Source organism: Vipera ursinii (assembly GCF_947247035.1).
Source record: "Vipera ursinii genome assembly, chromosome: Z".
Classification (NCBI taxonomy): Eukaryota; Metazoa; Chordata; class Lepidosauria; order Squamata; family Viperidae; genus Vipera; species Vipera ursinii.
In genome coordinates this window covers 27,459,331-27,473,643 of record NC_139517.1, presented here as the reverse complement: position 1 = coordinate 27,473,643, position 14,313 = coordinate 27,459,331, and the positions used below count along the sequence as shown (strand labels likewise).

The window sequence follows — 14,313 nt, the reverse complement described above, 5'->3', positions numbered from 1 at the left end:
ATGTAGTTTCTTGTTTACACACCTCATAGTGCATTAAAAGGGGTCAGGATATTAATCACGTGTTCTGATGTTGTCTTTTTTGATCCCTCCCTGCAAATCCTCTTGGATGGCAAATTTGGCCAATTTATTTTATCTTGCCCTTGTTCTATTTAATTTACCTCTGCAAATCCCAGAATCTGCATGAGATGGCTCCCTCTGTATTTTTGGTACTCTATCAAAAATAATTTTGATTTTAATTTATATAGATTTTAATATATAGTATCCTTTACAAACCAAATGAGTTTAAGCTACAAATCCCATGCTGGCTGAGAATTCTGGAAGCCACAGAGCCAACTTCTCTGGAAAACACCATCTTGGAAAAGGCTGGGGTATTGGGTTTCTTTTTAATTTAGATGTTTTTCTCCCAAACTTTGCTTATTTCCTTGCACTTCTTTTTGAACTGCACAATATCCTTCTTAGTGTGACATAATTCAGGAAAGGGACAGAACTATATTCATAGTGTTGTAGCTGCCATCTTGACATTTTCAACACACACACACACACACACACACACACACACACACACACACGGATGCCCATGCCATTCAAGCCTAAGGACAAAAGCTGGTATCAAGATAAGCCATCATCCTAACAGAGAGGGAGTTTGAAATTTGAAGTTGATCATTAACACTGAGCACTCTGAATTAAGTGACCATGGGACTAGGGCACACTGTTAACAATCCTTAATAGGGATGTATTTCTGTATAAGTTTTCATGTGATGATAATAATTTATTAGATGTATATGTTGCCTGAATTTAGTGCCTCTGACAGTTTACAAATTACTAAAAAAACAGTAAAACAACACACACACACACACCCCAAAAAACAAAAAAGAACAAAGTTGGTGGGGAAAAAAACCCTCTGAAAACAAAGAAAAAGAAGAAAAGGGAGGTTCAATCATGCCTGCCAAAGGTATGATTGGTAAAACTCTTCTGGGCCCTTCCAAACATCAGTGTGTGTGGGCGGGGCATCTCAATCTTCAAAGGGATCTCATTCTAGAAGGCAAGCATGGCTTGTGATAGACCTCAGGATACAAGAGGCAGAGCTGCAGCCTTAGACAATGCCTACGAGGAGAAATCTGAGTCCAAAGGAGGGATTGGGGGCAGCGGTGGGATTCAAATATGTGAACAACTGGTTCTCTGTGTGGATGGCACTTCCAGAAATCCATTCTGGGCCGGGGCAACAGAAAAATAGCTACTGGTTCTGCCAAAGTGGTGCGAACCAGCTGAATCCCACCATTGGATTGGTGTGAAGAAAGCATTTAAGAAGGGACATCCTCCAGTAGTCTTCTGGAAAGTAAGGGGAGGGGAGAGAAGTTCTTTCAGATTTTCAAGACTGTTAAAGTAAGCCATAATAAAGGCACGGTTTTGTTTCCTCACTGCTACGCAGATGATGTTCCTTATTTAACTGAAGGAACCTGGGAAGTGCTGACCCTGCCAGATCAGATCAGCCAAGCATATACTATGGGAGGCAGGAGGTTTCTTAAATAACCAGGCCATATGCCATTAGAACCTCAAACACTGAAACTGGCATTTATATGCTTGTGGATTTGCATATGGATATTTCATGCAGGAACAAAGCTGGGGTCTTCTTTTGGTGGGAGGATGTGATGCATTTCTTCTGTTTCATTGAATAGATAAGCACAGATCTGTGAGGATGAGGCAAATTATCTTGCTATGTACTAAGTCAAATGTACAATTAATGCTAATTGGGCTCCTAATGAGACTCTTTTATTCTGTGCTTTTGAGTGGGTCTTGGCTCCTAGTAACTCCCCAGGTAAGTCCCTGAAGTTTTCCTGATAAGATTTTAGCAGTGATCTGCCATTGTCGCCTCCTTAGGAGTGAAAAAGCTCTTATCACTTTTTTTTGTTTTGCATCTCTCTTTTGCCTCTCCCTTTTGTGACTGGGCCAAAATTATTCATCCAGTTGGCTTCGTGCCTAAAGTGAGAAGTAGAACTCATGATCTGCCTCTTTCTAGTCTAGTGCCTTAACTGAGGTACCACATCCAACTGGCTCTTCCTCTGAAACTAAATTTCTTTACATTTAGAAACAATCAATGGAAAGCTTAATAATATATTGGATCTGTTTGGTTTTTGCTCAGAAGGAATGTACTCAACCACTGGGGTTAATAAAGCCTGCATGGTGTGATTCTGACAACTATGATTCATTCCTCAAAATAAATAAATTATGGCTTACAGTGATGTATGAACTGAATCAACTCTCCTGCTCTTAAGTTTAATTAGCAACAATTCCCAAATGCTAAACGTATGATTGCCTTGCATTAGAAAGAAAGCATAATGTTCACGTGGAAAAAAAAACTGGGCAACCATTAGACGGCGGCAAAGTTTGAATTTCTTGTATTATTTCTGACCTCTGGTATTTATCTGCACATATTGGTGATAACAATAGTTTGTCATCATTTCGTTTTTCCTTTTTTTCCAAATGCAAAATTGAAGCAATGTATTACCTCTGACAAATGGAGTCAGTTGAATGCAAATTCACTTGGATTAACATATTGACAGCTTGTAGGATGGTGCTTTTCAAGATATATTTCTTGAGAAATAATGCTGTAGGATGTAATGGGCATTTTTCCGGGTTTGGAGAAATAACACTGGGCTGTATTCCACCCTCACCTAAGGAGACTTCCAGATAACTTTGGGCCATTCGCTTTCTTACAGTCAACATACTTTACAAGGCTTTGGTTGGGAGAAAAATAGGGTAATGGAACCCCACTCATGCTACCTTGGTCTCCTGCAAGACAGGAAGAGAGAAATGAAATGAGGAAATAGTTATTACAGGAGCTGTACAGTTGCTTTGCATATATGTCTGATGAGTTCTACTCACTGAGCAATGTTTACCTCCTATGGCCACATAGGGGCACTAGTGCCTCAGTGGATAGAATCTTTTTGAGAAGTCTGGAATCTGAATACCTTTCAGGAAGGTTGGAAAGAGGCTCCAATTTTCAGTCAGTCAGTTAGTCAGGATCCCTTCTTTCAAAGGAAAGGAGATAGATCCTGGCAGGGTGCAAATATTGCCACAGCTGCTCTCTACCTTTACTGACCTGCCTTGATCAGTCAGCCAGAGTGGTGTCTTTTGCCCCACTCCACCCACCTACAAAACCAGGAAGCTCTGACTCCAAACATAACCCCCATTTATTTTATTTGTTTTACATTTTCACACCAAACAGTGCTAGACACTTAACTATAATTGTTAATAATTGTTTTTTTTTTAGCATGTCTGCTTTGGCAGGTGGGTGGACATAATGCCATGAAGCCTAAATTAATATCCTATCAATTTGTTAATCAAGTGGTTTGCATTTTTGTTTCCTTCTAGGGTTTTCCTGCAAGTGTAGGGACCTCTTTTCACTCCCGACAGAATGTTAAAAAGAAAATCATGGTATGCTGTGTGCTGTGATTGGCAGTAGTGCTTTAGGGACTTTGGAAAAAGACAGACGCCACGTCCCTGGGCTTGTCTCTGTAAGTGACAACAGCAGAGAGGGAACCTTGGGCAATCAGAAATAGTCTTCAGTATTCTTTAGAATCCCACTACAGTATTAATTTCTCAGGGATTTAGTGGGCTAGACATAGCAGCAGTATAACTATTTCTAACTCCCCAACCCATGGGTAACATATATTCCATCATTTACTAACCCCCTCTCATGTTGGGGATGGTCTTGTTCATCCTGCCGATTCAAGCCCTTGGTTTTAGTCTCCCAAATGCAAGCTAGATGATGTCATAGCTAATCTACTAACTAGGAAACCTAGAAGATATAATGTCGACATATTTGGAAAGTAGTATGTTACGGAATAGAAGACTGGACTGGAAAATTTTAATCAAGGTGGAACGATAGTTTATACTGATTTATGTGACCGTTCCCTCCCCCTTCCTAGCTTGAACAGGTTAATAAGAATCTGGGAATCATTAGACTGAAAAGGAGGATAATATATTATCAGATCAGGGTTTTTCTTTTTCCTATAACTTTTAAGTATAACTATGGTTACTTTTAGTTCCAGTCCCTGAAACAATTTTACCAGATCTTTGATAGGGTTATCAACTTTTAATCAAATCATGATAAATATCTGCCTGCACTTTCACTCAGGTATAAAAGAAATCTTGCCAAATAAACACATACATACACATTTTCAGGTGGTAAGGAACAGAAATATGTTCCAGTTTTAAGAGAGCTACTTTGACTTCATAAAAGCCCCTTTACAATCTCTTCCAGTGACAGAGTCCCCTTGTCCACTTATTTATTTTAGGGTGTAGAATATCTTTCTTTTTAATGAATGGTATGGTCCACTGATTTCAAAATGTGCCTCCTAGCCCCCCACCCCACCCATCCTGTAGCTGATAGAAAGACAGGTTATCTATTTTTAAAACCAGCAAATACATGATTTTGGTTCAAGAATTACTATCTTCACGATTCCTATATTTTTCATAATGGGCATTTTAATGGAGATGCTCCTGTGATAAACGTTCCTCTTTTCTCAAATATGAACCCATTCCTTGTTGTACATCTCTCTTTCCCATTTCCCATATATGGACTGTCTCTCTTTCTCTCTCTTCTTTCTTCTCCCTCCCTCCACCCACCGTTTCTCTCTCTCTCTCTTTTGGTAAAGCCAAGCTGCGGATTTGAAGATGTTTATGCCACAGCTCTGGAATTTGGCAACAGGCCCTGGGGGTCAGGTGACACCTTCTGTGTCCCCTTTGCTGGGTCTTTAAAGCCACTAGCCTGAGTGCATTCTCCAGGGAAAACCTAACCTCGAACAGACCCAGCATTTATCTGCCCTGCAGTTTGAACCATGCCTGAGCCTGCAAAAACTGGTAAGGGAGCTAAATGTCATCAAATCCATCTGGACACAGAAGATAACAATCCCTCTCCTTTTCTTTTCTTTTTTTAAAGATAAAATGGAATATTGAGCCAGGGAAGGTTAGTAATAACTGATATGGGTCTGTACCCTGTCCAGGTTGCTCTGTTTGGGATGCGAATGATGTGCTTGACCCCTGGTCTCCTCATTGCTCTCTCTTTGAATTTTGCCAATTGATGGATAGGAATGTGCCATTTACACTATTGGTGCTTTGCTTGGGATGTGATGGTTGCTAAGATGGAACTGAAAGGGGACTCTGAAGTCTGACAAGGATTTTGCTTCAATCTGCCACAGGAAATGGTTGGAGACAATAATTTAGGCCCACCACCCAAGTAGATATATTGTAAGAAGTGACGGGGAAAGTGGGGGCATAAAATAGTGATGGGTTGAGAGTGTTGATTGAGTGCTGAGCATGAGGGTGAAAAAGTAGTGTTAAAACTTCCTGATGTAAGGATATTATATTCTATGATTATGTAGATTCCATTATATTCTATAGTATATGATATTATGTTACATTCTGTCACGTTCACAGGCAAGCAGAAAGTTTCCTGTATGTTTTAAAATAACAGAAAGCAAAGAGAAAATAAAAGTAATGGATCAATTATTTCAGGCAGAAATTCTCCTCAGTCCATTAAAAGAGATGTAAAGAGAGGCCCAACTATGGAGATTAAATTGATTTAGGGGTTAATCGGATTCACTTCTCTCAGTCTAAGCTACCTCCCAGTGTTTTTATGGGAATAAAATGACAGACTGAAACTCTTACACCAATTTGGGCTTTCTTAGCAGAATAATATAATGTAAAAACCTAGCCAAATATAGATGTCACAATTTCTTCAGCACCCCTCTGAGTTCAGTCGTTTTTAATCTTGCTTCCAGATCAGGGAGAACTTCCATCTCTGATTATTAGCCAACTGTGAACTCTCATTCTCAAAATTTGTCTTTCTTACAGAATGTTTACTATATGTATGCAATTGCATTAATTTGTTACCTACCCTTTTATCTTTGTGTTGCATACTCTTGACATTTGGGCTGGATTAACACACTGCACAAAACCTAGTTTATTTGGTTCATATATTGCACAGGGAGACATAAACTACATTAGCTGGTGTTACACAAGACATTAAAAAAACGAACAGCATAATATGAGAAGTTTACCTTAAACTGTATTTCCTTGTGTCCAAAAAGCATCCTAAGGTCTTTTATGTTCATGGGTATATTCTCTCTCCCTCTCCCCTCTCCCTCTCTCCCTCTCTCCCTCTGATATGGGGCCAAATACAGTTGTACAGTGATCATTTCTCACAACAGAATGATTTTCAGAACTTGAACTGAGTAGTTTCCAATATTTTTGGCCAGTGTGGAGGGCAACTGGCTGGTGAAAGCTGAACTAGAATTTATTGCAACTTAGGGAGGGAATATAGAGAATTCTTGATGTTCCAGGTGTTCTAGGATTCCAGTTACCATATCAACATTGATCCCTTGTTGGGTCTGAGAGGAGCCGAAGACCAAAAATATCTGAAGGACCCACTGTTTCTCCCTCCCATCCTACTTTGAAAATTCTTTGTTTCCTTCATTTTCTTCTTTTTCTCCTAGCTATTTTGGAAAGCAAAAATATTGATGGCAATACACAATATGATAATCTTGAATAACAGATAGTCATACTTTAACACGCCACACCTTGAATCATTTGTAAAATGAATAAGACTAGGTAAGGGTTTGCTGTCATTTTGCCATCTCATCTTGTCACCAGATGGCTACATCACTTAAGAAAACTTATACTTATTTGCCTGGATGTATATACTTATCTCTTTCACAGCTAGTTAATCCTTTCTAATAGCTGTATTCAGATATCAGAGATGATTTATTAGTTGTGAATGAAGCAGCAAAACTGCTTAGATGTCATTAATTGGCTGACACCATGCTTACTATAAAACTCAACTGCAGGAAATGTTTAATTTAAGGGTTTAAATATGTAAAGTAAAGTCACTTCTCATCAAAAAATTGAGCAGGATTTGCAGTGGAGATACTCTAATTTCTGGAGACAGCGGTATATTTGGTAAGATATTTCTCCAAATAGAACTGTGGTTTTGTAGATATGTGTTAATAAATGCAATCTCATATCTGCTGTGTTGATAACATAATCAAGTGCTATCTACCAATCCACAAAAGTACAGTAGTGGGAGAAATAGGCTTGGTTTTTATAGCATAAACACATGCCACAAACTACTGTCCAGCACTGGGACATTATAAGTGGAAAGTCCTACTGTGGTTTTAGATTGTTTTTAAATCTGTAACTGTGTACACTGTACATATGTATATGCATTGCTTTTTAAAAATACTATAAAAAAACAATTGGGTGACTGTAACTAAGCACTGTAACTAAGGATAAACTAGAAACAAAAATTAAAATAAGCAAGAAAATGATAAGAGAACACTTATCCAACCTTGATGAATGTAATCTGCGACAGATTACATCCCAGAGTTCTGAAGGAGCTGGCAGATATTATCTTAGAACCATTGCACCACATCTTTCATAAATCCTGGAGCACTGGGGAAGTACCTAAGGATTGGAAAAGGGTTGATGTGGTTCCTATCCTCAAGAAAGGGGAAAAAACAGACTCAGGAAACCACAGACCAATCAGTTTAACATCAATACCTGGGAAGATCCTAGAAAAGATAATCAAAAAGCAGATCTGCGAACCACTAGAAGCAATCAAAGTTATAGCTAATAGCTAGCATGGGTTTCTTAAAAACAGATCATGCCAAACCAATCTTATTTCATTCTTTGATAAAGTGACTAAACTAGTAGACCACCGAAATGCTGTGGACATAGTATACTTAGATTTCAATAGGGCATTTGATAAAGTAGACCACAACCTACTCCTTGGTAAGCTAGAAAAAGGTGGAATAGGCAACATCACCACCAGATGGATCTGTAGCTGGCTGGAAAACTGTACTCAACCAGTAGTCCTCAATGGTACTACATCCACATGGAGAGAAGTAAGCAGCCGGATACCACAAGGTTCCATCTTAGGCCCAGTACTCTTCAATATCTTCATCAATGACTTAGATGAGGGAATTGAAGGGGAGCTCATCAAATTTGCAGATGACACCAAACTGGCAGGAGTAGCCAACACCCTAGAAGACAAACTCAGGATCCAAAAAGATCTAGACAAACTTGAACAATGGGTCCTATGCAGTGCTTTTTTTGTAAAAGAAAAAGGTGCCGGAACTCACACACACCATACAACCCGCCTTGCCTACCCTACAAGGTTCCATCCAAAAAAGGTGCTAGAACTCCGTTCTGAGTGTTCTATGAGAAAAAAAGCCCTGGTCCTATGCAACAAAATGAGTTTCAATGTGGAGAAAAGCAAAGTTTTACATTTAGGCAGGAAAAGTCAAAGGTACAAGTACAGATTGGGCGAGACCTGGCTTAAAAACAGTAATTGTGAGAGGGACCTTGGAGTCTTAGTGGATGACCACTTGACTATGAGTCTGCAGTGTGCAGCAGGAGCCAAAAAATCCTGGGTTGTATAAACAGAGGCATAGAATCAAGATCTATAAAGCAAAGTATTAGTACCGCTTTATAAAACCCTAGTAAGACCACACCTGGAATACTGCAGCCAATTTTGGTCACCAATATCACAAAAAAGGTATTGAGAGTTTGGAAAAAATTCAGAGAAGAGCAACTAAGATGATTAAAGGCCTGGAGACTAAAACATATGAAGAACGGCTGCGGGACTTGGGTTTGGCTAGTCTAAAGAAAAAAAGAAATAGGGGAGACATGATAGCAGTATTCCAGTATTTGAGGGGATGCCACCAAGAAGAGGGGGTCAAGTTATTCACCAAAGCACCAGAGGGCAGAACAAGAAACAATGGTTGGAAACTGATCAAAGAGAGAAGCAACCTGGAATTAAGGAGAAACTTCCTGACAGAGGGGACAATTAACCAGTGGAACAGCTTGCCTCCAGAAATCGTGGGCGCTCCATCACTGGAGATTTTTAAGAAGAGGCAGTCACTTGTCTGAGAGGGTATAGGTCTTCCTGTTTGAACAGGGGGCTGGAGTAGAAGACCTCCAGGGTCTCTTCCAGTTCTATTCTATTTTAATTCAAACTGTTAAAATACACTTAGATTATAAAAAGACATTCTTAACAAACACAGATCACATATATAGGTATTCTGTTTCAAAAACCCTCATCATTCCTTTTGTGGATAAATAACGGAAGTCATGCTTAGATCAAAGGAATATTGAGGCAAAATAGATAAAAGAATGATTTTATATATTTAGAGTGTTTATAATAATTACAGGGATTACAATAGCTAGAACGTTATTGTATAGTAGCACAATTACAAAAAAATTACAAAAATATTAATAAAAAATAAGATTTGAAGAAAATGTAGTATAAAAGCATAGAGATTATATCGTGTGTTGCCCAAGTGAACCAAATGTCCCTGTGCTGAGATAAAATGTTAAAGAAGAAGAAGCCCAGTACTTTGGTGGTGGAAAGTAGAATTCCTGCAATCCAACCCACGGAATCTTTTCTTTGTTCATTTTAACTATTCTCAAATTAAGGAAAATGTTTGCCAAGGAGATAGAACTAATTAGAACTGGCTACTACTCCCATTCAACACCAGCTTTCCTATTTATGGAGAGTTAAATGACTATCACATGCTGCAATTGAGTAAAATGGGGGTAAGCAATTAAGTAAAGTAAAGCAAAATTGAGTAAATTAAAACAATTGAGTAAAGCGGAGTAAGACCAGGTCCCAACCTATACTTCCTTCATGCCTGCCACTTGCACACCTGATGTGCTAGTTTGGTTGTGAACATAAGTACAGGTAGTCCTCAACTTACAACTGTAATAAAGTCCAGAATTAAGGTTGTACGTTGTTGTGGTCATAAGTGGAAGCATCACATGACTGGATTTCAAATTACTTTTGTTTTTTCCCCTATAATTATGAAGCAAACACTAGTGTTATTAAGTGAATATGGCAGTTGTTAAGAGAACACCATAGTCATTGTGCGAATCAATTTCCCCTGATTGGCATTTTTGCCAGAAACAAAAAATTAATGATGAAAATTGGCAAGAAAGTCGCAAATCCCAGCCATGTGACCTCAGGATCCTGCAAATGGCCATAAAGGTGAGCTGATTGCCAAGAACCCAAAATATGATAATGTTATTTGTGGGGGCCATCATAATTCAGAAAACAGGTCATAATTCATCATAACTCTCAACAGTCATTAAGCAACCAGTCATAAGTACAGGTCTTATATCTGTTCTTAAGCACAGTGATGCCAAATTGATGAAATGTGACATCACCTATGTTTTACCCTTGAAACATCTTGCAGCAAGGATTTCATGTAAGGTGCAAGACTCCCCTTGTCCTCTGGTTGCTTAATGTATCAATATTTATCCTATCCTCCTACCCAACAGAAATTGCCTTGACATTACAAGGCAATGGGATGGGATCTGGTACCTCCATTACCTTTCTTTCCTTTCTTCAAGAATACAGAGTTCTTCAATCTGGAACTTTCCAGATATGAGAACTGTCAGAACCCAGACCAGCAGAATTCTAGTAATACTTGCAGGAAAAAGTTTCTCCTTCACTGCCTCTCTACCAAATAATTCTGCTGAAATCATGAACAATTGGGGTAATTAGCTTTGAGGTTTGGTGTAGAAATAACAATGTGTGGCCCCTAATCTAATACTAATACAGAACAAAATTCCACGTTCAAATTGATTTAACAGAAGTTATACTTGTACATTTGCTTTGGAAATAATTTTGAATTACGACTTTGGAAATTATTATTTTTTAAAAGAGTAGATCAAACATGTTCCTAATCCTGAATGTACCTTCTTAAAAATCAGAAGGAATGAAATGGCTTGATTCCACTCCAAAGCAGACATTCAAATATTGATTTGGTTTGCTTGCTTGAATTCTGTGATCTGCAGACCCAAGAAATGTATGTTACTCTTGGCAATGATCACTGAAGCAAGAAATGGAAACTGATGATTTTTCTGGGGCTCCATATCTGTGCCACAATAACCTTCCTTTCCTAATAGGAACTGAGGCTCAGCAGGGCTAATCCAAGGGCAATAAATTCCCTGGGACCAAGTACATAATGATCCTTTGAAAGAAACCAAATGGACTGACCATTAAGTATTTTCATCCTAATAATAATCAGCTCCACTGGGCATCAGGCCAGCTTAGGACCCAACATGTGGCACATACCTCTAGCTGCTGCCTCTGCCCCCAGATCTCTCAACCAGAGCTATTGCCTCATTTTGCCTCATATTATGGGTGGCCTCGGAGCTGGATTTTGGGAGATGTTTAGAGTGTTTTTAACAGTGCTTTTTTTGTAAAAGAAAAAGGTGCCGGAACTCACACATGTCATACAATCTGCCTTGCCTACCCTACAAGGTTCCATCCAAAAAAGGTGCCGGAACTCCGTTCTGGGCGTTCTATGAGAAAAAAAGCCCTGGTTTTTAACCTTTTAACCTCTGCTGGGGGGTGGCACACCAAAGAAGGACTGGGAAGGAGAAGAAATTAGTTCAAAGAACCTAATGTAGATGAGACTATGGAAATGTGGTACCAGGTTTGTGATGCCAAGAGAGATGATGAACTAATTTTTCCATATCTCACTGCCAAAGTCTTGGATGCATTGCACATCACTGTCACCTAACAGGTGTCATCAACCCAGGATAAAGAAATAAGAAGGTGAGAAGTATATGAAAACAGAGAGGATGCATTGTGTTGCTATGGATAGATAGATGGGAGTACAGTCAGCTGATTTGAAGTAGGAGGACTGGTGTGGGTGGGTACACATGTGCTTATGTTTGTGAGGGTTTACATCTATCATCAGACATCAACTTATGAGCTAGGAACTTTGGCTAAACCCTCAAGTATCTGCAAAGGAAAACGAGTCCTAAGTGGCTTGTTGAGGGATGAAAAATTTGGACTTGGAACAACAGGCTAAAATTATGAACTTTGAGCTAGGAATTTCAGTCATATGTTTAGATCATACTTCAGTTATGGACCCACAAGAACTGAGGACTAATATATAACCTGAACTGTTAGCCAACTGAGGAAATGCATGTATTGATGTAAGATACAACATAAATACTCAATGAAATTAAACTTAGAATAAGCATTTCTTTTTGACTGAAGTCATGTGTATCTTGTCAAAGGGATTGTTTTTGTAGGAAAAGATACTGGATAAATATGTTGGTAAAGAGATGAATATGAAAAGCAAAAGAAACACATTTTAGAGAGAAACTGATGCAACATAGTAAATGGATTTGAACCAAAAATGCCTTGTGAGTACAGATTTGGTACAGGAAATTGAATGGTGCAGGACAACAAATCTGCCACCTACCCGAAGTAGGTCATCTTCCTCCCTATCCTCAAACTGAATAATTTTTGGTCAATCCTCTTAAAAAAGTTAAATTCTGGAAAAACTCAGCAAATCAAGGAAGTTGGACTGAGTATTCCTGCTCCAGAGGCTTCTGTTTGAAAGGCTGTCTAGTTGAAGCTCTTGAGGAAGACTGATAGAGGGAAAGCAGAGCCTTGAAGTTGTCCTTCAAGAGTTAGCACTTATTTTATTATTAAGGTGGTAGCAACTATTTCTAAATATACATTTGCCCAATTGGCTGATCTCAAAAAGAGCTAAGTATGGTTGGACTTGATTAGTACTTAGATGGGAGATTACCAGAAAAGTCCAGGGCTGTAAGATGGCCTGATTTTTTTTTTTAAAGAAGCAGCCTGAAAGAAGACAAACTGTGTCCATACTGTAGCACAGAAAACTACTTGTAGGTTATCTTGAAGAATTCTTATTTTTACAGATAAGGTGAATGGAAATTTAAGACAAGTCCATGAACTCCTTTGATCTTATTCATTACTCTTGTCTCTCTCTTACTCATTCCCAGTAATTGCCCCAGAGATATATTCCTCTAGTATGCGGCTCAAAAGCTGTTTCTGGAAATTATTCAGTGGTTATTCTTTCAGCTATAAACCTGAATTCAGTTACTAGAAGATAATCCATTAACTAATTGGATTTATTTCTAAATAGACATCCATGTGATTACCCTGTTAATATATTTTCCTAAATTATGTTTATTTTTCAGGGATTTATGCCCCCATAAATCTATTATTATGTAGTTTATTGCACATTCTTATCCAGTAGAACTTTGGAGGCAATATTACACTCAGAGATACTCTTTCTGAGGCCTAAGAACTACATGAAAGGAGCACAGATTTAGGTCTCCTATTGTCACGCCAGACACTCCAACCAGACTTTTTGTCTTGCCATGCTATCAGTTTCAGGTCCAATTTCAGATCTAATTGTTTAACTCAATTTATTTAGACTTTGATTCTCCAAATATTTTGGATCTTCTCCAGATCATATGCTGAAATGTATTTGTGCAGCAGTATAGGATTGACTGAAGAGATTTATTTTGCCACACAGATTTATCTATTTTAGGAATGTTGATTGTAATATTACATGTGCTGAGATAAATTGCTTTTAAAAAATGGCCTGATATACAACCATCATGTTTGCAAAGTTGTGTGCATCACAAGGGGTTTATATCTGCCATTGTGCATGATTAAGTCTTTGCAGGAATCTGTCTAAAACTCTAAGTATTTGCTTATCCAAGTGTGATTCTTACCAAGTCTTTTCAGCAATATCTGTTAAGAAGAATGGAGAAGGGTTTGAAAATTCCAGCAAATGAACAATTTCCCTTCTATTACCAGTAGACTACTTTAGGTTGATGTCTTCCTCATATTCTTTCTTTTTTGCCATTTTGTAAAATTGACAAATTGGTAGGTCTATTTATTGAAAACAGAAATTTGTAGGGGAGTCTCCTGAATCTTAATTGGTTGGGGAACTGATAATTTCATTCCCTAGTTGCAGTTGGACACCATATATGCTACTCCACAGTGGATTTCACTCAGCATTGTATGTGGGTACCCTTATATCCTGTAAATCTTCATTTTGAAATGTGGCAGCGGTATGGGGAAGGGGGGGAATAAAAAAAGTCAAGATGATGGATGTGTGATTGAAGTCCTGCTTCTTTTTGACATGAATAGCACATAGCTCAAAAGAGGAGGGGCTGCAATTATATGATCATGCCTGCCACCTTGATCTTTTATGACCCCTCCATGGATATTCCCAAGGTATGGAGGTAGATCTTATGTAAATATAGACTATGCATATTTGTGAATAAAGAATTTTGGATTAGACTGGAATGCATCTGTTTCACACCATCTTGTTAAACTATTCCCACCTTTTTTGTGGTAGTTTAGGTGACTATATGAAGCCATCTATGATGGCTTAATTATCCTCATTACAATATGTTGTGGGAACCCTATATATTCTGGTTTATTCAATACTCCATGAGTAATAAATG

General features: G+C 38.4%; 1 protein-coding gene across 1 annotated transcript in view; it reads left to right on the top strand.

Moving 5' to 3' along the window:
* Positions 1-4,800: 4,800 nt before the first annotated feature.
* Positions 4,801-14,313, top strand: part of MYBPC2 (myosin binding protein C2) — a 71,665-nt gene continuing 62,152 nt past the window's right edge. Inside the window, exon 1 of the mRNA XM_083378173.1 lies at positions 4,801-4,863. Within this exon, the coding sequence (XP_083234299.1) occupies positions 4,842-4,863 (22 nt within the window). The 5' untranslated portion in view covers positions 4,801-4,841. The remainder of the gene's footprint in view (positions 4,864-14,313) is intronic.